General features: G+C 35.6%; 4 protein-coding genes and 1 long non-coding RNA gene across 5 annotated transcripts; 3 read left to right on the top strand and 2 right to left on the bottom strand.

Annotated features, from left to right (window-relative positions):
* Window positions 1-1,129, top strand: LOC119632639. Its single transcript, XM_038025643.1, has 3 exons — window positions 1-177; window positions 558-756; window positions 825-1,129. Exons 1-3 carry the CDS (start codon window positions 22-24, stop codon window positions 1,127-1,129), a joined length of 660 nt encoding a protein of 219 aa, XP_037881571.1. The 5' UTR covers window positions 1-21.
* A 139-nt stretch (window positions 1,130-1,268) lies between these two features.
* LOC119632524 (dynein regulatory complex subunit 2-like) lies at window positions 1,269-3,283 on the bottom strand. The gene is made up of 6 exons (XM_038025458.1): window positions 3,007-3,283; window positions 2,830-2,943; window positions 2,611-2,749; window positions 1,896-2,518; window positions 1,628-1,819; window positions 1,269-1,526 (listed from the first exon to the last, which is right to left on the bottom strand). Exons 1-6 carry the CDS (start codon window positions 3,208-3,210, stop codon window positions 1,269-1,271), a joined length of 1,530 nt encoding a protein of 509 aa, XP_037881386.1. The 5' UTR covers window positions 3,211-3,283.
* Window positions 3,284-3,847: 564 nt separating this feature from the next.
* On the top strand, window positions 3,848-13,864 carry LOC119631252 (sialin). Its single transcript, XM_038023302.1, has 7 exons — window positions 3,848-3,999; window positions 7,726-7,904; window positions 11,605-11,908; window positions 11,981-12,094; window positions 12,610-13,036; window positions 13,104-13,380; window positions 13,460-13,864. Exons 2-7 carry the CDS (start codon window positions 7,879-7,881, stop codon window positions 13,782-13,784), a joined length of 1,473 nt encoding a protein of 490 aa, XP_037879230.1. The 5' UTR covers window positions 3,848-3,999; window positions 7,726-7,878; the 3' UTR covers window positions 13,785-13,864.
* Window positions 13,865-19,585: 5,721 nt separating this feature from the next.
* LOC119631254 lies at window positions 19,586-19,944 on the bottom strand. The gene is made up of 3 exons (XR_005246641.1): window positions 19,859-19,944; window positions 19,722-19,799; window positions 19,586-19,674 (listed from the first exon to the last, which is right to left on the bottom strand). It is a non-coding gene; the product is annotated as an uncharacterized LOC119631254 (long non-coding RNA).
* On the top strand, window positions 19,792-24,057 carry LOC119631253 (dual specificity protein phosphatase 18). The gene is made up of 2 exons (XM_038023303.1): window positions 19,792-20,753; window positions 23,353-24,057. Exons 1-2 carry the CDS (start codon window positions 20,677-20,679, stop codon window positions 23,951-23,953), a joined length of 678 nt encoding a protein of 225 aa, XP_037879231.1. The 5' UTR covers window positions 19,792-20,676; the 3' UTR covers window positions 23,954-24,057.
* The last annotated feature ends 263 nt before the right edge of the window (window positions 24,058-24,320 follow it).

The raw sequence follows: 24,320 nt of genomic DNA, 5'->3' as shown, positions 1-24,320 counted from the left end.
CCGCACAATTGGAAACGGCAAATGGAAGAGAACAATGAGAAACGTAAAATCATACCGAAGTTGGTCTATCTCCACAATCCCTGGAAGTATTTCATCACCAAATTGAATCTTCTTAAACTGCAATTTTTCTGGGATCGTGATTTTGTGGAATCGGAATTTATAAGGGGCTCTAAGCAGGTAATTTTATACATTTACAATGCCTATACGTATAGAATCTTAAGCATACATATATATATATATATATATATATATATATATCCCTGGATATATATATATATATATATCCATATATCACATACATGTCACATATTTACATTGCAACCCAGGTCAGGCAAAATCAAGGAGTAAAATTTAGCAATCGAGACGAAAATGTGCATTCCCTCATTCGTGCAAACGTGTAACAAGGGCAGTCACTAAAGCTAAATTATTCGATTTTTTGCTCGTGTGCGGAAAAACTCATCTCATTCACAATTAAATTGTTTGCATTTATTTGATGATTGATGTCTAAGCTAAGCTACCTTTTAATATTAAATTCATATACATTAATATACTTTTAGGCAGCCGTGGTTTTAACCGACATTATACGTAATCAGAATACAACACAGGTTGGGAGATTTACAACACCCATTGGCTTTCAGCAGATAACTAGGGATATGGTTTTATCACGCAACGACACACGGCTCAAACTAGTGCGTTTCGATCCGGAACACTTGAGACGGGCCATACCTATGAAAGTGGCCACACGCCATAATTACGGTAAGCGCAATTAATTTAATCGAGCAAAGAGATCAAAAGCAAAAATGCTTTATTTATTTATTTTGCAGGTCGAAAATTTTGCTTTATCGATATGCTGTTCGTTGGGTTACGTAACACCAAGGATTTTGACAATCCTGAGGAGGTGGTGGAGGTCAATGAAGTGTTGCGTATAATCGATACAGAGTTTAGGACGCCGACCGAAGTGTTGGCCGTGCCGCATCGAATACTTTTTGCCGAAATTTTCATACGTTTTCGCCGGGATTACACGCAAAATTCCCGTGGCCCGTTCGATAACGGTCAAGACAACGATTGGTCTGTGTCGTTCTATAAAATTCTTACTTTTGATATACTTAACTACGATCCAAAGCAATAATTTAATACACGCTGCAATTTGAATTTTTATTTATTTATTTTTTTTATTTGGATATTACTGAATGGAAATTTCATGTCAAAAATTCTTACATGTTTTTTGTGTGTAAAGTCTCAATCAAAGAAATTCAAATAATAAAAATTCAAAGTGGTCGGACAAACGTATATTGGGTGCAACGTGCAGGAGGTGCTTTATGTTCTGGCCAAATGCAATCGACAGTCAAAGTTTTAGTCAGCTCGGCGACATCGGCGACTTTGTTAATGCGTTTAATTTTATTGATGTGCTTTTGATTATCTGCCTCGAGTTTCATTTTCTTCTCATTCAGTAAAGCGATTTGAGCCTCAGCTAGAGCTTGACGTCGCCAAAAAGTGCTCATCAATTGGATTTGGGCATCCAGCTCCTTGCGATGAGAAAGCGAAAAAAAAAAAAAAAAAATTTGAAAAATATGAAAAATATGTAAGTAAAAGAAAAGAAAAGAAAATTGCAAAATGCACTTTGCACCTTTTCATCGAGATCGACATGAGACTTTAGATCTAAAACATTCAATTTAAATGCAATCTGGTCGGCCTTGACATCAATGGCCTCCTCGAAATCACCCCATGGAACAACTTTTTCAGATTCCGTTTGCAATTTTCTGCAGTTCGCAGCCAATGAGAGCAATAACTCTCCATATTTCTTTAATTTTTTATATTTCTATTTACAAAAATAAATATAATCATTGAGCAAAATTAATTTCGATTGCCATTTTAAAAAAATTGCATTTACTTACTTTATTTGTCTGAAAGCAACGAAATGTCAGGATTTTAAGTTTTTCGTATGTCTCTTGACGGTCCTGTTTCATTTCATTTTCAATATTCTTACGCATTTGCACGAAGTAGGCGTGCTCTAGGCGCAAATCCTTAATTTTTCGTTGGGCTTCGGCGCCTACATGCAGTATATCACGCTGTAAATCGATATGTATGCGAGAGCTGCGCGCCTCAACGTCATTTAGTTTTTGCGATTCAACGACAAAATTCTTCTGACGCTCCATTAACTGACTGACGCGTTCGTATTTGTGCACGTCGAGTGAGGCGCTCCGCAATGACTCAAGGAAGGTCGTCAACTGCTTTTGCAAAAATCTCATTTTAGTTATAATTGATTCGCGCAAACGGTAACGCTTTTCAATTTCCGTATTAACGCGATCATCGCGCTTATCTAAAAATATGTGATAGTCGGATAACATCTGATGCTCGACCACCAAATTGTTTGCATGCATGACATTTTCGCATTTGACTTTAATGTCATTTGTGACTTTGTCCCTGTCCCTAATTTCATCATAGAACTCGTGCATCATGTCGGAAGCTTGTGCTTCGTAGAGCAATTTCGCCGTCTCATGAAAAGCGCGCATCGCATCTAAACACACATATTAGCGGGATTTAATTTTTTTTTTTTTTTTTTTTTTTTTAAACAAAAGAACTAAGAGAGACTAAGAAATTTCAAACGACCTGATAAGAATTCCATCACTTGTATTTGGGTGGAATAGTTACGTTTGTGCATCTCTTCGGTGACAATGATATCATCGATAAGCAAAGCGATCTTATCATCTTTTTGTTTTAATATCCGACCTGTCTTAATTTCCCATTCCTATGGCGAAATGTTGCGGAATGGTGCGGATAAGATTTTTATGATTTTCAAAACGGGTGATTCTTGTGATTCTTACTTACTTCCAACTCTGAGCGTAATTCTTTAATTTTAATCCCCTTACACATATCTTCCCAACCTTGCTGAGCCTTTTTAGCGCTTTTCTTGGACATAGCAAGCTCTCGCTTCAGCTCTTCCTGCGGGCAAACATTTCGCATATTACACGCACACAGTTATTAACTCGTACATGTAAGACTTACGCGCTTTTCTAACTGCTTAAATTTAATTTCCTCCCGTCTACGTCTCTCCATTTTTTCGGCTTTAGTAGGCCTCTTCCTCTTGGGAGGTGGTGGCGGTGGCGGTGGCGGTGGCGCCAATTCCTCGTCTGTGATATACATGGGCTCTCCAATTGTTAGGCGTAGAATATCCGGGGGAAGGGTGAAATCAATAGCAGGAGCATCCATTTTCCATACACCCTTCACTGTTTTATTTATAATTCACCCGAAACGAATTCTTATGCAAAATATAAAATATTTCGAGCGGTAAAAAAAGAAAAAAAAAATAAAAATACTCGAGCTGCGTAAATTAAGTGAAAAAAAAAAAAAAAAAACAAATGAAAAATTTCTTCTTCTCTTGTCGCTTTTTAAGTACTTGTCAACTGCATTAACTGATTTTTGAGCAATTACTGCGACATAATCGATATAAAGTAATCTTCAACTGTAGGAGTGTACAAATGTATGCAAGTGTGCACGTGTCTGTAATTCAGTTCTTATCTTATTTTAATAATTATGTGATTAGGTAACGGGGTGATGGACTCATTGGCTTTACGGCAAATTTACGGAAACTTCATGCACTTGCCGTGTAGGACAATTTCATATCATTTTTGATAATGACAAGTCAACGCATTTATCTTGCACAAGCGATGCACGCAAATCGCTATTAGATGCATGCGCGATGTCTTATAAAAAATTCTCTTAATTGAAAATAAAGTAAAAACTAATAAATAAACTAAAAATTTATGAACACATGAAGCGGGCAAAATTAAATGTCATTATAACGATCGTTTGTTTTGCAATCTCGCTCGCAACTATGAGATCCAGTTCGCATTGTAGAGTAACTAATAATAATAACAAAATAAAGCAGTAGGTAACACAAACTGTGCTTCGTACAGATTTAGTCGCTTCACAAGACTCAAAAGCTTCGAACAGTATATAATAAGCGTTTCGTTAACAGTGCAAAATTCACAAAATCGCGTAAGTAGTTCATATAAAGTATTTTTTATTAAAAATAAATGAAAATACAGAAAAACTTTATAGGAAATCAAAATCATTTTCATATTCGAAGTAACGCCACTAAAAGCGCAGTTAATCGCTTAACTCTACTCTACTAAGAGATAATCGCATAAAATTATTTCGTAATCCGCATTAATTTCTTGAAGGTCTGGTCTCAAATCTACGCTCGACTATAATAATCCAGACAAATTTCAATAATCGGCGTAAATTAAGAGTGAACGGTGCGTTAAAATAGTGAAAAGAAGTTTTGTGATTGATTTCTCTTTTCGCGAACTTGAAATAATTGAACGAGAAACTTACTTACACACAAATGCAAAAAAAAAAAAAAAAAAAAAAAAAAAAAAAAAAAAAATATTAAAAAAATATTTTTTTAGATAATAATTGAAAATTTGTCGAATTTCATTTGCTATACCCTACCCACCATACACACCAATTGTGATATATAGCTTGAATTATTTCTGAATCGATCTAAGCTTTTGTGTTCGTCTGCCTGTCTGTCTGTCTGGCCGTCTGTCTTGTTTTCTGACATTCAGCCGACAGGTCGCAATTTTTGCGATATTTTGAAGAAACTCGCACTACGCCGATATATTTTGGCTCAACGACGAACACTATTGAGAATGCTTCGGATCGGATCAAGTTTTCGTTCTCTTCTCTTATACGACGCTATATCTTGAGACGTCCGTCTCTACATGAATAAGTCTATTATCGTGAAACGGTAGATTAATATTTAACAGTAAACGTTGAAATCGTTCAAAATCTTTACCAATTTTAGCTAAAATAGTTGTGTTGTTGTTTTTATTTGTATTTAAAGACTTTCACATTTTTTCAATATTTGCGCAGTAATGGCAAAAAAGAGCAGAAAAAAAAGGATTAGTTGATGAAGTAACGCTTTTGCGATGCCCACGTCATCATCTTGATTGAGGTTAGATGAAGAATGAGGGATGGGTTAAAATTCTGATGCTTTTCTCCCTTGCAACCAATTGCTGTTTGCATGGCACACTGCTATATGAAATGGATTGATTGGCTTCAACATGTTGAAGAGTCTACTTAATGTTATATTGCAACAACAACATCTAAAAGATATATATATATGTTGCTCGAGATTAGTCCGAGAGGTTACTTGCAACACTTTACGTGCTTATTAACGCACAACATCTCTAGATTTATTATAAGCGATGACGAAAATTGCACCCTCTCTCTCTCACTCTCTCTCTCTTAGGGCATACTTATTACCCTTATGTCCTACGATGATGGGAGTTGGAAATATCGTCTTTCATTATAGGGGGGAAAGACAAAATGCCAAAGTGGAATCGTTTGCCAAAGAAAAAATTGCATTTTCACGATGATAATCTTATAAACAACAACTGGGAAACTGGTTCAAGTGCATTACATATAACTATTTTTGCTCTACTTTGTACATTTCTTTTCCATATAACAAATAACAAACAGCAAATAAATAAGTTGAAACGTTATAGTTGGTCTACGCCAACCACTATCACACCCTATACACAATTAACAAGTCGCCTACAATACTCATAAAATAATAAAAATTACGCCTCGTTGCCCATCTGAGCACTTACCCTTCATGAGAAATCTAATAAGAGAAAAGGGGTCCGAAAACTAGATCTACGCAGCCTTAGCTTGGCAATAAATTATAAACAACTTGATCTTGATCTTGTTGTATAAAAGCTTACTTTATGTAAGTACGTTTATATGGGAGGGGTACAAATAATGATTCGGTCTCGTTTAAATTTTGTACACTTGCTTACCATGTCGAAGAATTCTTTTTTCCCCCAATTCAGATCGCCAGGTTTCATTAAATTTTGATCAGTAGACTGCACACAAAAATAATTGGATACACATCAGACATACAGACGGACAGAATGTTATTATTCGACATCATTTTGTTATATCACATAATAAAACATGGTTCGCTGAAGATATTTTTATGGATTCGACTCTAGAGAGCATGGGATGTAGAACTATACTCTTAAGGCAATTTTCCTTAAACATTAATATCACTTGCACGATGCGAACAGTAACCTGTGCTAACGAATTTGGGGTAAAGGCATTTTTAAGATGACAGCAACAATTTCGAAGATCGCTGAAGTGGAATTATTGCACTGAAAGCACATCGTATACATATATATACAGATATTTTTGGCAATTATCAACAAAAGCGTTGATGCTTTCCCTAAGCCCTGCAATCACTTATCTATTTTAAAGTGAAGAGACAGACAACAAATCTTAATTGGTTGAAAAATATCTTAAATCTTAAACAAACACTTGCTCACATTGAACACTTTTATGACCAATTGTAAAGATTAGAATTTCAGCAAAAAGTCAATAATTTGTTGCTTTGTATTATTTACTGTAAAAACGACATATATTTTTAAAATAACACCTAATATACTGCTGATGGGTACGATAGGTACGTAAGAAGAACCGGATTTGCTTCCTTGTCGTTGCTGGCTTTGTTTTCCTTTACAGACGCCTAACTTGAGCACCTACGGGAATCGCAATTTTAAGAGCCAGTAAATCCAAGTCTTTCGTATACAATTGCCATACCATACATATACCAATCTACGATCTATAACAATACAAAATGACTATAGAAAGTATATATCGCGTTCTGTCTGTCCGTCCTTCTGTCCTTGTTAAAATTGTTGTTAAAATTAATGCGTATGATTGAAATTGGCCACGAACATCCAACATCCAACATTCTTAGAGTAGTTTGATCGACATTAAGTCGAAGTGGAAGTGACTCGCTTTCGATCATATTCACAACAGCGCGAACCGATTATTAGAAAAAATCTAAAATCAATCACAATTTCAACCTGCTACCAGGGCCATGAAGTAAGTACAGGAAAAAAATTAGATTCCGATAAATTAGATGGCATGGCCCATAGCTAGGAAGAAGATTTTTACAAGTTTTTTACACATTCATCGCGGGGGGCGATGGGCGCCTTCGATTCGCTTTTATATTACCATTTATATGTATTAGTAATAAAAAAATTTACTAAAAAAATACTAGAAAATCAAAATTGAAATGCGAGAAAAATCAGATCAAATATATATATATATCATGTATGTATCAAATGATCATTTTCTTTCATATACACCTGCATTTTACATCCAATTATTATTGCATACGTATAGTGTACATTTATTTGTACAAGTGCATGTAACTATATGAAAACATGAAAGAAACCAAAACGTATCGCTTTTCATTATAAAGATTGCTTAGACAAACAATATTAGTTCTCACCCGGAATTCTTTGAAAGCATGCAAAAAGAACGTCAACAAAATTGTAGGAAAATATATTCGAGGGTAAGTCATTATACAATATTACGAATCAATGTCAAGATCACATTCAACGTTTGAACGTTTGAGTTATTACTGTGGGACTAGGTGTGCAATTTCGCGAATTATTTGTGCTTAGAGCGGGATTATAGTTCTGCAATGATCGCCTTTGACTTTTGCCTTTGACAACTATAAGTACGGAAAGAGTCTTTCGTTGACCCTTAACACTTGCTTTCTTGGCAAAAAAATTTGTTGTCTTCTTTTTGTCTTTTTTTTTTTTTTTTTTTTATCATCATCATCATTGTATTGCAGTAATTGTAGGGGAATTTTTACAAAAATTAACACTTGTCCAAATATGTTAATATTTAAATAATTTTGTTTAGAGAGAAACTGCAAATATTCCTTGAACCGTTAATGCTGTTGTGACAACAACGTATTAAATAAAGCTTGCCGAACCGGTTGTGGAGGAGTAATACGCATATAAAGCTATATAAATAAATGAGATAGAGGTGAAGAAAGACATCAGTAATTGCCAAATGGAGCCGACGCATTATATAGATCCGTAAGTAATCCGATATCATTATTGTTCACATTTAAATCGATGCATAATGTTCATTGGTATACGTCATAGGGATCTAATTAAAAAGTATACAGAGTAGAAATAATAAAAAATCAACAAATCGCGGAAGAAGTATTTCATTCTTTAGCATATATATGCTTGCTTGAGGTAGCCGCGTCGTTCTCCTCATGTCGTTCTCATACATTTGCCGTGACTTCGTAGAGGCCTTTTTATACCCTACTCTGTTTGGGGGTGAGAGTATCGTTTGCTTGGTATGCTACGCGTAGAAGTACTAGCTGTAGATATATTTTATGGAATTATGGAAAAATGGGGCGCTTTAAGTAGCCTATTTTGAATTATTTTAATGGAAAATGATGCACTGATCAGTTTGGGTCTAAGGTTGGACCACGTTCGGTATCGCGTTCTCTTTTCACAAAAATCGCATATATACAATAAAAACTCATGATATTTGAAAACCGGTCATATTTAGCTCTTCTTCTTTTCTTTTTTTTTTTTTTTTTCATAACCACCTCCTACATGACGATAAGATAGAAGAGATAAGAAGTTTTAGTATTTCAATGATGATGAATTGGTCATCTATTGTGCCAAGTTCAGATTGCAAGGATCTGTTCTTGGCACCACTTTGTATATAAGCTATAAGTGTAAGTCAGGTGTGCCAGCAGGTATAGCAGCAAAATGTAAATCTTGATATTTTTTAACGAAAATAGTAGAGCAACGTGTTGGATTGAATTTGGTCGGAATTTGCACAACACTGACGTTCTTACTTGTTCTTATGGTATTTTAAAAAGCTGGCAGCTGTGATATTTACCTTAAGCGACTGTTTCCATACCAACGCAGAGTTTACATTTATTCTTCGACGAGATCCCTTCACTTACAACTTCGTATACGAGAGTTCACCGTTACTGAATGAAAGCCTTTTGTAACTGTCTTATGTAGTAGTGAGTTAACACTTTTTAAACAGATTAAAATACTATAGTCGAACAGAGACGACAATTAGATATCCTACATCAAATTACGAACAAAAATGCCGTTGTATGAGAAGTGCAAGCAATAAAGTTCCGGCCGAATTCGTTTTCAGTAGCTTTGGTCCTTAGGCCGTAGACAAGAGTTCATTAAAATTTCTTCAAAGTCGAAACATAAACACATAAGACAAACATACAGATTGAAGTCGATTCGGAAAATGATTATGAATCGCTGGGATTTAATAAAATACGCGCGTCTTATTGTGGCGCGCGTGGAAGCTATACAAAATAAAATTACTTCACCTTGAAAACGAATGGAAACAATGCGAGAGAAGATTGGTATGAGGAAAGTGATTGCGATATTGGTTTCTCACGAACCTTTCGATAGTCACGTTCAAGCGAGTGAGGTCTAATATAAAGCTTAGCTTAGCTTAGCTTAGAAAGCGTTACTCGTAACTTTATTGAGAAAAATTTATTCCATAAAGTTTCTCATTTGCCCAATGCGATAATAAATTTACTTTCTTACACTTATATGGGATTTCTCGATATGTTTGTTATCTTCGATGCTTTCAAGAATCATGACAATCTTGACTGAGAATGATTTATGGCATTTCTCTAAAATAGAAAATTGTTTATTATGTTTTATTAGAGGAAAATTGCTAGGCAACATCTAGATTTATGCAAACAACTTATCACAACAAATGTGATTGACTGCAACCCGTTTCAGTTGAAACTCGCTTTTCAGACCACCCATGGCATTTCTTTATCCCAATGTAGGTCTGATATATTTCGGTGGAATCGTTGATCTATATTTCAAATATTCTTTTTAGTCTGCACCACTTGTGGTATAGGCTATACTATGTTCGTGCGTACGTATGTAATACGCAGAAGGACTTAAGATACACTCATCTTTGTCTGTCCGTCTGTCCGTCTGTCCGCCTGTCTATGTTCAAGCCACAGGACACAATTTTGGAAATATTTTCGTAAAATTTAGTACACTGGCGTGTACTTTGATCCAACGACAAACGCTATTAAGGGTGGTTTCGATCGGTCCACTTCGTCTGACCATTCCCCATAAAAAATTGCAATTTTCAAAATTTCTCGACAAAACTCGCTCTGCACTTGTATTTGCACATTCCAAATTTGTATGAAAAATTTGGGTCAGCTGAGGTAATTTTTTCAAGCCCCCCTTCCTTATACCTAATCCAGCGAAACCTAATTCTTTATATGGTAAAAAAGGATAATTTTTAAGACTTCATGGTGGAAATTAATTTGTAACATTAAATTGATATAGAAATTAATTTTACCGCGTCTGGACCACGTAGGCCTATTTTGTGGATACCAACGCATTCCGTATGCCCCCAATGTGCGGACTTTCATGAAAAGTATGCCTTTGCATAACTCTCTATTGTTTTCTCTTAAATAAATGATCCTTGTTCGATTTTCCCTTAACTTTAATAATATTCAGTCAAAATTTCATATCAAATCTTTTTGGAAAAATGTGTTGCGAAGATTTCAATTAGGACATTTACTCTGTACGCTACGTCCTACGCGGCAGGCAGTGTTTTTCTTTTCTTTTTTTTCAAGAATAAGAATCAGTGTTCAGTTCCCATTTAAAACGCATAGGTGGCCAAAGTCAGGCATAGAATTTACACAGCCCACACACACACACAGTTGATAGTTAACGTTTCTCTTAATTGCATGAAAGGAATTGTTCAAGATTGTTAACTGTTAGGGAAATGAAAAGATTCATTCATAACATAAATGGAATGATGAAAAAGCTGACTGGACATATTTTATAGCTCATTGGAAAGAGTTGAAAGACAGCTTTAGGCGCTTTCACGTTAAATACGTTACGTCAGAAATGTTATTGATTCTTAAGTACTTTTTAAGTACTTTTTTTGTCGTTTTTTTTTTTTTTTTTTTTTTTTCTAGCCTATACCTCGAGTAAAGGATTGCGTTCTCCATTAGCTAGAAACTTGATTTTTATATACGCACGCTGTAGAAATACTACTCTAAATACAAACTAGTTATGGCCACTAATTCAAGATATATATTAAGTTATATTAATTATTTTGCTTTTTTTGTAAAAAGTGAAAATGAAAAAAAAAAAAAAAAAAAAAAGGGAGGAAAACAAAGCAAACAAGTGTCAAGATTGATCCGTTAGCGCAATCCCCATCATCTACGGTCCTAACCTTACGAGTGTCATCACACATATAAGCGATATTAAAGTTAGCTTAAAGGACACGCACTGGACGGGAAGCAATAGTTAACAGATGCTGGCATTGATGGGTATTCAAGATTCGTGGCAGAGCTGTACAAGCATTAGCTTGCGTGTACACTTATGAATGTTTAAATATATAAAAATATTTTCAAATGCAAATATTTAAACACGTTATAAGCAATTTGAAGTGTTTACATAGTTATATGTAATTCATGTGTGGGTTGAGGTTCGCACGCGACTTTTATAAATCAAAATGAATGCACTCTAGCGATTATTGTTGCTCTGTTACTATATAAACATGTGTCCATACTAAGATCAAATAAGCGTCACTGCAATATTTCTCGGATGTGTGCGTCTGGTTTTGTGTGTATGATTACAATAACTGTGTAGTTTCACATAATTATTTTAAATTATCTTTCATTAGCAAACGTTAGGTTTTTATTAGAATTTCTCTCTCTTTTCTTTCGTCATATTATATATGCTGGCTCTACGATAGTGAAGACATTGTTGAGGCAGAACCTCTTTCATGGAAATTTTGGAAGAAACGTCGCTACATTGTAGTTTTATTGGCATTTTTCGGTTTCTTTAACGTCTACTCGTTACGTGTCAATCTGAGCGTCGCAATCGTAGCCATGACAGAAAATCGTACCGTCACTAATGAGCAGGGCGAAGAAACATGGGAGCAAGATTTTCCATGGGATTCAAAGCAAAAGGGATTAATATTGAGTTCATTCTTTTACGGCTACATTCTAACTCAGTTTATTGGAGGCTTTATTGGCGCAAAAATTGGTGGCAATCTCGTAAGTAACTCTACAAGATTTTCAATACGCATTTTTATCTTTTTCACATATTTCATTGTTCATTGTTAATAGGTTTTTGGCATCGGTATTGGTACGACAGCAATACTAACACTCTTCACGCCCCTGGCTGCCAAACATAGTCTGGAACTACTGCTAGCCGTACGAATTATTGAAGGTATATTTGAGGTAACCAGCAATCTAAAGAATGTAATCATTAATGTTCGCACAAAAAAAAAAAAAACGAACACACACGAACATAATCAATTAGAAATCATTTTATGAAATATTATCAAGCGTTCCAATTGTTTGTCTGCTTCGACTTGTCTGAGACTTACTGAAGCGGAAAACCTAATAGCTTTGGTAATGAGATCCTTAAAAACCTTATTCTGACCGCGTGATCGATCATTAGTCATAAGCGAAGACAATGTGCTTTCTTGCCATAGTTGTTGTCCCGGATTTGATAATCCGTAGCAATAGCCCCCTGGTCACCCGACAATATAACCCTTCAATAACAATTTTATTACATTATACGATTGTTAAGTCATCATCGGAGATATGCTTAACACGTGTGCTGCAAGTGTACTTTATCGATGGCTTGTCACAATTGCGCTGAGCACTCTGTCAGCTTAAGTGAAAGTGATGCGAGAATTAAAAATTTATTGTTTTTTTTTTTTTTTTTTTTATTTGTATACACAACGTAGGGAGTAACATTTCCTTGTATACATGCGGTTTGGGCACGTTGGGCGCCGCCACTCGAACGTTCGCGCATGGCTTCAATTGCATTTGCCGGCAACTATGCAGGCACCGTGATAGCTATGCCATCTTCGGGCTTATTAGCAACAACCTATGGTTGGGAGAGTGTCTTTTACGTTTTCGGTACAATCGGTTGCATATGGTTCATATTATGGATGGCCATTGTACGTGCCGAACCCGGCAAAGATCGATATTGTTCAGCCGATGAACGCCATTATATAGAGAATAAAATTGGCAGTAAAGGACACAACAACATTAGACATCCGTGGAAAGCGATTTTCACTTCGTTACCCTTCTATGCAATTATCGCTTCACATTTTTCTGAGAACTGGGGTTTTTATACCTTGCTCACACAATTACCATCGTTTCTGAGAGGTAAGAAACTAGAAATAGACGAAAATGCGCAGAAGAAATTTTAACGACAAGGATCGTACACTTTCAGATACGCTGGACTTTAATTTAGATAAGACAGGCTTTCTATCGGCCGTCCCGTATTTGGCTATGGGCATACTGTTAGGTGTCTCCGGTTATTTAGCTGACTGGCTTCAGGTCAAAGGCTATCTGACTACAACACAAGTTCGCCGCTATTTTAATTGCGGAGCTTTTCTCGCCCAAACAGTATTCATGATTCTTACTGCGTATCTCTTAGATCCTACGTGGTCTGTGGTATGCATAACAATTGCCGTCGGCTTAGGAGCCTTTGCCTGGTCCGGATTTGCGTAAGTTGTTTCAGCCAAATATCCAATCAATCATCGTAAGACTTTCTTCTGATATCTATCTGCGTATATTTATAATTAGGGTTAATCATCTGGACATAGCACCGCAACATGCCAGCGTATTGATGGGCATTGGGAATACATTTGCCACCATACCTGGTATTGTTAGTCCAATGCTGACCGGACATCTAGTGGTGAATCAAAGCAGCGAGGAATGGAAAACGGTCTTCTTTATATCCGCCGGGATTTATTTATTCGGTTGTGTCGTTTATTGGTTTTGGGCGTCAGGTGAATTGCAAGAATGGGCCAAAACGCCTGAGCAAAAGGCACTCGAGTTAAATCACAAAAAAGCCCACACTTACGCAAACAAAGCTATCACAATTAAAGATGAAACAACAACAAATTAATGAACCAATTTTCTTCCTCTTCTTTCTTTTGCTTCACTTAACGAACCCTGCTTTCTGTGAATATGAAAAAACATTTAGCCGTAAGTTTATTAGAACGTATATGTATACCATGTTTATCAGTAATCTATCTACAAACAAAAATAAAAAAAAAAACGAAAAAAAAAAAATCACATTTGCATTTTGACCCAATAATCATGCCTTGTTTATCACATGCCCTACGGACGGATAAGCATTTATTTATTGCATCATTTCGCGTAGTATGCTCAGCAATGGAAGCTCATGGAAGGCATTTTTCCATTACGCTTGAAATTCTTAGTCCGGTTTACAACTAATTACGGGTATTCGAGCTCATTGTCCGATGGAAAAAATTCACAGAATCGAACGAAATATATTTCGTCGTATTGCAGACTAATGCATAAACACTTAAATACTTAATCGTTTAAGTGAATTTAAGTGAAAACTGAAACGAATACAATCTTGATCGACCAACTAGAGACTTTGTGTGATACCTTATCTTACCATAAACCACTTGCGGCCGCAACAGCCGAAACGATGTGAGACGAATGTACCTTTTATGATACCATTCGCTTCAGAGTTGTTAGACCCTATACCATATCTGTAGTACAAGGCATATTAGGTTCGTGGGCTCGTTTGTGTATGTAGTACTGACGAGAAAAACTTGAGATAAATCTAAATTACATTTTTAGCTTATATGTCTATCCATCTGTCTAGATCTGTGTTCATGTGTTTTTGTATTCCACTTGTGTAGCTCGCAAACTTTTGAGATATTTTGACGGAATTCACTACACAAGCACGCTTTGACCCATCAAATGAGTCCTGTTTCGGCTTGCAAAACTTTTCAATAAAAACCGGTAAAAGAAGAGAGAATTTTGGATAGAATGGGAGCATTTTTTCAATCCATTCTCCTATGTATGTTCTTAGCAAAAATAAATCGCTGCATGGCAATAAAAGGAGTGATTTGACCTACAGTTTACAGTCTATTGGACTGAACTACACAGTGATCTATTGTTCATATCCCTGCCCGTATAAGAATTCTCGTACAAAGGTGAACTGGCAGCAAGATATGATTTTGAGCATTATTCATGCCCTGCCTGAGTTAGCTTAAAACTCGTATTGAGTGAAATGATATTTAATGATCGACGTTGTAACTTGTCATGTTTATGTTTGCTTGAGCGCGTAAAATTGAAAAAGAAAAAGCGGAGAACTTGTACGACACATATTCTTGATTAGCATAAATAGCAAAAATTGTTTATCTGTCGAAATTTGTTCATTAAATCCGTAACGCTCGACTGACAAACATGATAATATGATAAATTGTTTTCAATTAAAGAATTTTCAAATTATGGGCAGAATAAGAAGTGTATGCAAGAGTCTACTATCTATAGATTGCAGATGCAATCTAACTCAGTCTGTCTGTTCACTTCTCCGCTTTAATATGTGCAAACTCATATGAACTCAGATGAAGCCGAATGGAACTAAGCAGAGACGCGTTAAATACTATTTTATATAAATCAGTGAAGACGTGACGAACAATCGCTTCCTGGAAAATAATTTCCCCATTGCAGTGCATTCATTTTCCTTGTTCAGGTGAGGAAATGCGTAAGGAGAACATGCCGGCCATAGTTGTACATACGTTTGTTCTTTCAATCGTTCTTTTATTTCCAAATTACATACATATATAAGTACGTATACGTACGTTTGCATAGTTTATAATTTTGGATCAAAGCCAAAAGAAAAAAAAAACGAAAAACGAAAAAAAAAAAACAAATTTTAATGACGAAATTCTTTGAATATTTGAGGTGTATGTAAAAATATATTCATATAGAAGCTTGGTATCGTGTAAAAATCTCCAAAGTTCTCATCAGTATAGTAGCATATAAAAAAAGACATGAGAAAGAATCTTATATATGTATGTACATTTGAAGTTGCGATAGTCTTAGTCGAAAATTGAATGAACTAAAATCCATAAATCATACAAAGACACGAAAAATACATTGGCATTAATGGGGAAATGCCAAAAGTGGGCGCTAATCTACGTCAATCTCTCTCTTAGTTTTTACTCTATTTAGAAAACTGAATCTCCATAATTGGCCTAATTCCAAGGCAGCGTAATCTAAGAGGAGAAAACAAACGCGTACTCAATCACGCATAGGTACGTGTACTATAATTGTAATCATATGCAAATAGGCAGATATATATACATTATATTAATAGATATAGATATAGACAGGTGTATTACAAAAGAGTGAATATTCCATCATTTCGAATTCTTCGAAAACTTTTAAAATTAATAAGAACTACTTACTTCCCTTCGGAGAACAAATATATGCGACTTGTATGTTCAACATGGCAGAATGGGTTGAAAACCATTCAATTGTTCGCATTACTTGCGCCTATTACGAACCAGTGTTGTGTTTAAAAACTTTTTAAAAGAAAAAACGGAAAAAAAACAACATTCGGGGTCGAGAATGTATGCATTTTTTTTGTGAAAGAGTCAGTCATTCGAGAAGTCTTCATTTATTTGATAGAGTTCATGTATATGTATTCTCTAAGACTCCTAAGGATCGCTGTTTTGCGTGGGACCATCATATCATATTAATTCCGCGCGCATTCATTTGCGCCTCTTCTTGGTACAACTTTAGGGCATTTCTTTATTAATTTCCATTGACATCCGCCACTCTATGTCTCCTACGCGTCGCAGCACTTTCTAAAGCATTCTTTTCACAATATTACCCATGATGATCTTCAGGCTGTCAGGATTATAATCGTGTTCGATCGTATGCTCCAAACTATGTAAGTGTATGTGAGTGTTACTGCATTTATATGTCCTATTTTAAACAAGTAGGCATTCGTGGCGTTGGTTATTGGGGCGCGCGTTTTCAGCGAAAAAGATTTGGATCGCGCAGGAGCTTACAGGTAGATGAAGAAACGACCAAAACCAAACAATCGATAATTTGATTACCTAAGCTGCTGTCTGTTGAGCAAAGGAATAATATGCCCCACCGATTTTGGACGAGAACGGCGCCGAATGAGATGAGCACAGTTGACTCACCACTCTACAAACTCTCACGGATGCAAACCGAATGCTACCGAATGGCAGTTTATCGAACCTTGCAGGATTGCGAGCCGTTTTTGAACTATCAAGTTGAAACTGTCATTGCGTCAATGCGACTACCAGTGAAAACTAAAGTTTAAGAAATGAATTTCAAGCGTTTATCCTGCGCACGATTGCTGCGAAGCTAGAAACAAGCAAGTGCTTTTTTTTTTTAACAATCGAGATGACATTCATACGTAAAGAGGTACAATTGTCGCGTCTACGAAAGTCTACGAAAACTTAAGAGGAATAATTAATTAGAGCATCTGTGACTGCAACGAACAGCAGTTATGTCCAGTTTTTGGAGTTGCGATGCTGTCGGGAAATACTCTTAACAAAAATGTTGCCGGTTTAACCGTTACAGTGATATGTATGCAAACAACAGTGACTAAATTTTTTAATCGAAAATCGATTGTGTGAGTGTGGCCGATGTTTATTTTCGTGAAGACAGTACTGCCGCCACACAGCTGCTGAGCTAACGCGTTCGCTGCAAGATTGATTTAAAATGCCATGTCTTATTGAAGGAACCTGTAGAAGTTAGATTCGTACATACGATTGCGATTACATAACATGCACGACTTTTGCTAAAAGATGTTTTTCTTTCTGATATCAATATAATCGTTCTGTTGAACAGTACCTCAACGGTTTCCGGCCGCTTATTGTTTACAACAGGTAGAGCTGTTAAAAGCGCGAAGAATTCTCCGTAAACCCTTTTTAATAGTTCCGCAGCAACGTTAGATTTTTGATTTTCGTTACTTTCGAAACGTTTCATTTATAAACGGTCGAATATCGCTAAATTGACCACATAGGTGTGTTACACCTATCACGAACGTTTACTCATGCTTGACTTTGTTAAATTTCAGTAAAAATTGTTTCATTTGTGGCTGAGAAGCAATTAAAAAAAAAAAAAAAGACAATTTTTTATTTTTATTTTTTATTTTTTATGCACTACCTGAGATTAATGATATGCTAGATTCCATCTTTTGTTTGCCACACGTGACGAAGCAAAGACTTCATCGAGCATGCACCTTTCTCTCAAGTCCATATATACGCTTGATAAGTGCAAGATTTTAAATCGATTTAGCCATGTCTGTCCCTATGTCTACCTACACAATATAGATATTGGATCTGAAAATCATTTTGGATTTGTTTCCAAAAACATCTCGAATAGCTAAAAAAAAAAAAAAAAAGGAAAGAAAGTATAACACATACAACGTACGACTATTATAGGAGTACTCCTGCATAATACAAATATGTCTCTTAAGGTATTTTAAAAAGTGAGCGTACAGAACACACGGAGACAGAGACAATTAACAAAATATTTGACAATTTCTTTGCCTTGTAGTGATGATGGGTATCAAAGGACTGCTCTAACGCGAGCACAAAGTTATTATGTGCTTTTCTTCTTTTGTACAAAAATATACACTTTAGGTATTGTAACGTTGTTATTGTATTGAAAGCGCTGCAGAGACACTCCATGATGTCAGGTATGAGTTTCTGAATCGATTTGTATATATCCCTTTGTCCGTCCGTCAGTCTATGTGTCCGTCTTCCCATCTATATAATTCTTGGGGAAATCACTTTCCCGCAAATTGATATTGAAGATGAGTCAAATTGCTCGATGGACGCGTCTACGCCCTGTCGTAAACTGGGAACATATAGACTCATGTTTTTTACATAAATGCAAGAAATCAGCTACGCCCATCCATTGTATTTTAGAGTATTCAAATTTAATTTTTTCTTTCATTTCTTTAGTTTTTTTTTTTTTTTTTTTTTTTTTTTTTTTTAAATTTAAAAGTGATGAGTGCAAAAGATTCGACCAAAGCTGAATATAAGTTTCTTAATTGTCTTATTTATTTGTTTATTCGTTTTATTTATATTTTTTTTTTTTTTTGGTTTTTTTGGTTTTTGACAAATGTAAAGTACAAGTGTATACTCTTCCATCCACCTTTACTCTTACCTGAATAGTGCTTTTAGACAGAGACTACACGTTATTGCCGACCTGTATAATGATGCAAGACGCGAGGTCACCGCGAAAGTAAAACATGTAAAACTCAATTTCTATAGAACAGACTTATATATGTAGCTATTTAGATTGAACCAATTATGATGAAAGTGTTCGTCGGAACGGTTTAGTGCTTCGAACTTCAGTTTTGTAATCGAAATTAATGGTTAATTAATGCAAAATTTTTAAATGCAAATAGTGTGCTAGAGCAACGATGCTTTCTAGCAAATACGTTGAAGCTTGCGGATGCTTGGGGAGGCTTATTTCTGCGACCTGTTAAAAAGAAATCTTTAATCTCAATGACAATCAATGTCGTACAACTTGATTTCAAGAAAGCAATTCACGCTTAAAGGCATCCCTTTGTACACATTTCAGGGTAAGTTTATTCAAAAGCGTTTTCGTAAGATTATGCTCACTATTAGAGGCTTCGCTCTGTTCTCAATAAAACTACAGCTAAGTATATCCAATGTACGTACATTGTTTGCTTTATATAAGATGTTTGGATGTTAGTGTAAAGGTGTATATAAAAATGTATGATAAATTAAATGCTCTTCAAATTGACGTATCACGGTTAAGACGGCCAAACTGTAATACGCATTATAGACGTTACGAAGATCATATGTACGTTTGCTCGGCATGAGATTCTCTTCGCTCTGGTCTGTTTTTTTCGTTTCTTCTTCTTTTTTTTTTTTGCTAGCATATGTACAGTGACAGAAATCGGGACAGAAGGCGTTCTTAATTCACTGAACATTCGTAGAATAACTGAAAAGCTAAAAAAACATTTTGCAAATTTTTTTTTTTTTTATCAGTAACTTACGTGATTGTAAACATTTTCAATGCAGAATTTAACATAGAAGATAGTCACGGCCATGAAGAGATTGTATGCGGAGGAGAGCTACGATACAGTAAACAAGTAAGAAAATGTTTTCCATTTTGACTTAAATTTGTGAGTACCCGACAAGTTACTACAAAGTGTAATCGGCCAGCCACTCGGGGAAGTCTTCTCTGTAAAGAGTATAAATAGAATGATGGTCAGGTAGAAGGAAGTGGCGAATGGGAGCGAGTGAGGCCGCAGTCTGGGAGATATTTGACCGATCGGTAAGTGCCATGCTTCTATTTGCTTGAGCATTCGTTACAACTGCAACCATAGGCCAAACATATAATTTAAGTATGTCCTACCGCAATCGGAACGCAATTCGGTTCTGCTGATTTGATAGTCGATCGTCTTATCTGCCAACCCATTGATTAATTAGGAATCTGTGGAATGGTGTGCATTAAATGTTGAAATTAATATAAATAAATAAATTTTGATTAACAGGTTGATGAGAGGTGATATCCCATCTGCCACCTACCACCTATCACTTGCCACCTGCCACCTGCCACCCCATAACCACAGCGTGAGCAGCGGCAAAGCATCAATTACGTGCATAAGTGTTCTAACTGTGGGCAGCGCATTCTATGTCAGTTGCTATAATTCACCACCAATACCACCATATTTCACCCACTGACTGTAACTCAGTTCACCACAACATATTCATAGTACACATAGAATTTTATATAGGTACGTAGACGTAAAGTTTTGTAGTTTTTCTAATAATGTCAGTCAGTATCAATACTCAGAGTCGAAAAGACGCAAATCACAAAAAATTGAATAAATAAAATTAATTTGAAAAAGGACCACTATACCGACGAACGAGAATTGGACACGAGAAACAGCAAATCTGGGAAAGGGCAGCAATCTGCTCGGCAGCGCGACAAATTCTTATAGTGAAATGAAAGTTTCGGAAACAAGCAACTATCAGATGTCAACCCAAACCAATCAATTAGTTCCTGATGGCAATCAGCAAAGGTAACAATACATATTAAATCACTAACACGCTCAATATGAGTTATTAATAAAAGGCGCATGCACACAAACTGACAAACGAATGCATCTACTTCGGCAGGTAAAGTCCACAAACCGTGACCTTTAAAATCCTTACATATAAAATGAAATATCATCCATCCGTTAGATGAGAGCAGTTAAGTAGTTGAAATACGGGTAATAAGACTCGTACCGGCAGAGATGTACTTAATACATGTTTGCATATCTAAGAAACTATTCATTTATGCTTTTATTATAACATATTTTTAACATATTTTTATATAGTGAAAGTGTTTTGGAAAATATTTGCACAAAAATTTGGCTCAATACCAAGAGAATTTACAAAAATTTATTAAAAGAACAAAAACAAACAAACAAACGAACGAACGAACGAACGAACGAACGTATAACAACGACAACAATAATAACAACAATAACAATAATAACAAAAAGCAGAAGATGAATTTCTTAGTCACCCATTATTGCAGCGTCTCACACACGCACTCACTTGAAATAAATTCCGACCTCAACAACAACAAATATGAATATACATATAGGAAAGTTATTCGCATAACAATTTAACTATCCGTCGTCCATATCCACCACCTTCCACCTGAATATTGCCGAAACTATCTTAAGCAGAAGCTGCCCTACACACATACATATATTTATTCATATACGACTATGTGAGTATTATGTACGCGCGTACGTACGTATTTTCGTATTTGAAAAGAAAAAAAAAAAAAAGAGAAAAAAAAATTGTCTATTTTTATCAGTTCTTCTTTGATAAGTTTTTTTTTCTTCTTTTCGATATGATTCTATGCCCGACATAACCGGCACTCTATAACTTTGAGAATCAACTGATTTAGTTAATCGTTTCGTAACAGCTAATAATTTAACGGGGCAAAGACGGGCCCGAAAAAGGATGGGCGGTATATTATGATTATGATTATATAAACGTTGTGTCCAGTTGTCTTGTTCGTTCGTTTGTTTGTTTCTATGCGTTTGTTCCGTATTTAGTGCCAAAAGAAAACTTGGTTTAATTGATCGATATTTTGGACTTGATTAGTAGTGAATATCCAATATTCGCCTTAACACAACAATAACTTTCTTCTTTGTTGATTTGAAATTGTTTGAGAAAAGGAAAATGGCAAGAATAAAATACACACAAAAAACAACAAAATATATGCAATCAGAGGCACACAAATACTTTTATGACGTAGTAATAACAATTTGAGAAAAACAAAAACAAAAAAAAAAAAAAAAGACGAAAAATGAAATAAAGACACTTGTGTGTTGTAGACGTCGTATTTATGTTGATATTATTGTATTATATCATAGTAACCGTAAGTTAAGGTGGCAGTGAACGCAAGGGAAATGACGCAATCAATATTAGAAATATATATATATACATATGATGTGTGCAACTATTTTTCGTGAAAGTGAAGCAAACTATTTGTTTGTCTTGCAGCTTCTCCGCTTAGCAAAGCGTTTGAAATTAGTTTCAAAAGTACTCTCTGTGCGGATGAAAGCCTTCGATTAAATCGGAAATTTTTTCAGTTAATACATCAGAATAACTGTTCTTGTCCTATATGGGCAATATTTGAGTCTTTTTTAATTTTTTTTTGGGACGGACCTAAAAATGCATTTAGAAAACGCTTTTGACTTTACTTGCGAAAGGGAAAAATGAAAAATTCAAAATTCAAATTGGCCAAGCTTAAAGCACGTAAGACCAAATTAAGCACGCAGATGAAATTTGTTGGAAGTATTCGTTCATTTATGTTTCTTTGAGAGGCGATGTGCAACGCGACGCCTTCATTACAAAGTAATTAACAATTAGCGACGATGAGTTTAATAGTCAACGGAAATCCATAACTTTCTCATCATTTTCAAAAAAAGTTAATGTCCGTAGCGTTTGCACACTCGAGAAACATTTGAAGGTCCATGCGATACTCTCGATCATCGTCGTTGCTTAAGTTATCTATCGTCGTGGAGAGTATTTGTAAGGTTCACAATTACGTAAATGGAAAATAAGCAAAATAAGAACCTCTTCCCTCCCCCCCCCCCCCCCATCCATCAACCTCCTTTCCATCTTTCTTAATCTTAGTTGTTATCCGCCTGAGTAGGCGTGGAAGTACGAAGCTATTGTTATTGGATTCAAATTCAAGTGTGGTAAAAATTTGCTTTGGTCAGAGCTATCGAGAGCGATCAACCGGCACAGCCAACCCCTATCTCTTGCTCTTTCTTCAATTTCTTCTGCCTGTCATTGTGTTACATGGACAAGGGGAACATTAAAAAAATTGGCTTCGAATTCTTTCCTGACGCGAGAAATCCCCTCGCGATTCGAAGAACGCCAAGAGAAACAACGAGTTTCTAAATTTATCTTTTGTTTATGCTTCATACCTTGTCATAAATCGTCTGAGGTATTTATGGCACATAAAAAAGAAAAATGCAATAACTTGTGTTTTTACGGTTGAAAGAAGTTCTTCAGGCACAGATGAGCGGAGGAAAATTCTCCGCATTCGCTTAAACTTGAATTTTTAAATTACTTTTCCTTTTTTTTTTTTTGTTTGTTTTTTTTTAGTTTTCGAGTCTCTACTGTACAAATACCAGGGATTTCGCAATTATTACCATCTTTGTATCTTTGCGGCGCCAGTGTTATCTCGGGAAAAGCTCTCGAACACCTAGCTATCAGTTTTGTTATAAACATCGCACCAGAGCTACCGGACACACCTCTTCCTCATTCTAATTTTAATTGTCGTGTTTTATATTTACGCATTAATGCTTTTGATCTACCGAACGCCAATCTTTCCGTTCATTTTGACGAGGTAACGGATATGATTGAAACAGTCCGTCAAACTGGAGGAAGAACTTTAGTTCACTGCGTGGCTGGTGTTAGCCGTTCAACTACATTTTGTTTAGCTTATCTGATCAAGTATGCCGGCATGAATCTACGTGAGGCATTTTTTCATACTAAAGCCATACGCCCTCAAATACGACCGAATTTGGGATTTTTTCAACAATTGCGCGCATACGAACAACATTTACATGGTGTTGTATCGATAAATATGGTCTACTACGAGTGTATACGGTGCAAAATTCCGGATGTTTATGAAACTGAATACAGAGCCATGGAAGATTTTTATCAGAAGCAAAAAAAATTCAAACGTTTACATAGATATTAATTATAATAATGACGTACGTGTTTATATAGAAGAACGGCCTCACCACGATTGAATATTTTATATATATCTTTTTACCTGAACACATGTATATTATGTATGCAGACAAACATTCCTATCTTTTGGAAAAATATTACTTATTACAAATATATATATATACATTTTTTATATTAATACTATTGTTACTGCTACAATTTTTTTCTCATTTAATATAACTCAGCAACTTCCGAGTACAACGTACTGACCACTTATTCCGATCGCAAATAAGCATCCGAGTTCTGAGAGAATAATTAAAATTTTCCCCTTTATATTGTACGTCTTAAGGTTAGATAAGAATGTGATCGGCATAAGTATAAACGTTATGCCGATA

This window comes from Glossina fuscipes, unplaced genomic scaffold (genome assembly GCF_014805625.2).
Source record: "Glossina fuscipes isolate IAEA_lab_2018 unplaced genomic scaffold, Yale_Gfus_2 1, whole genome shotgun sequence".
NCBI lineage: Eukaryota > Metazoa > Arthropoda > Insecta > Diptera > Glossinidae > Glossina > Glossina fuscipes.
The sequence above is the reverse complement of the archived record's forward strand: the minus strand, read 5'-3'. Positions and strand labels throughout refer to the sequence as shown.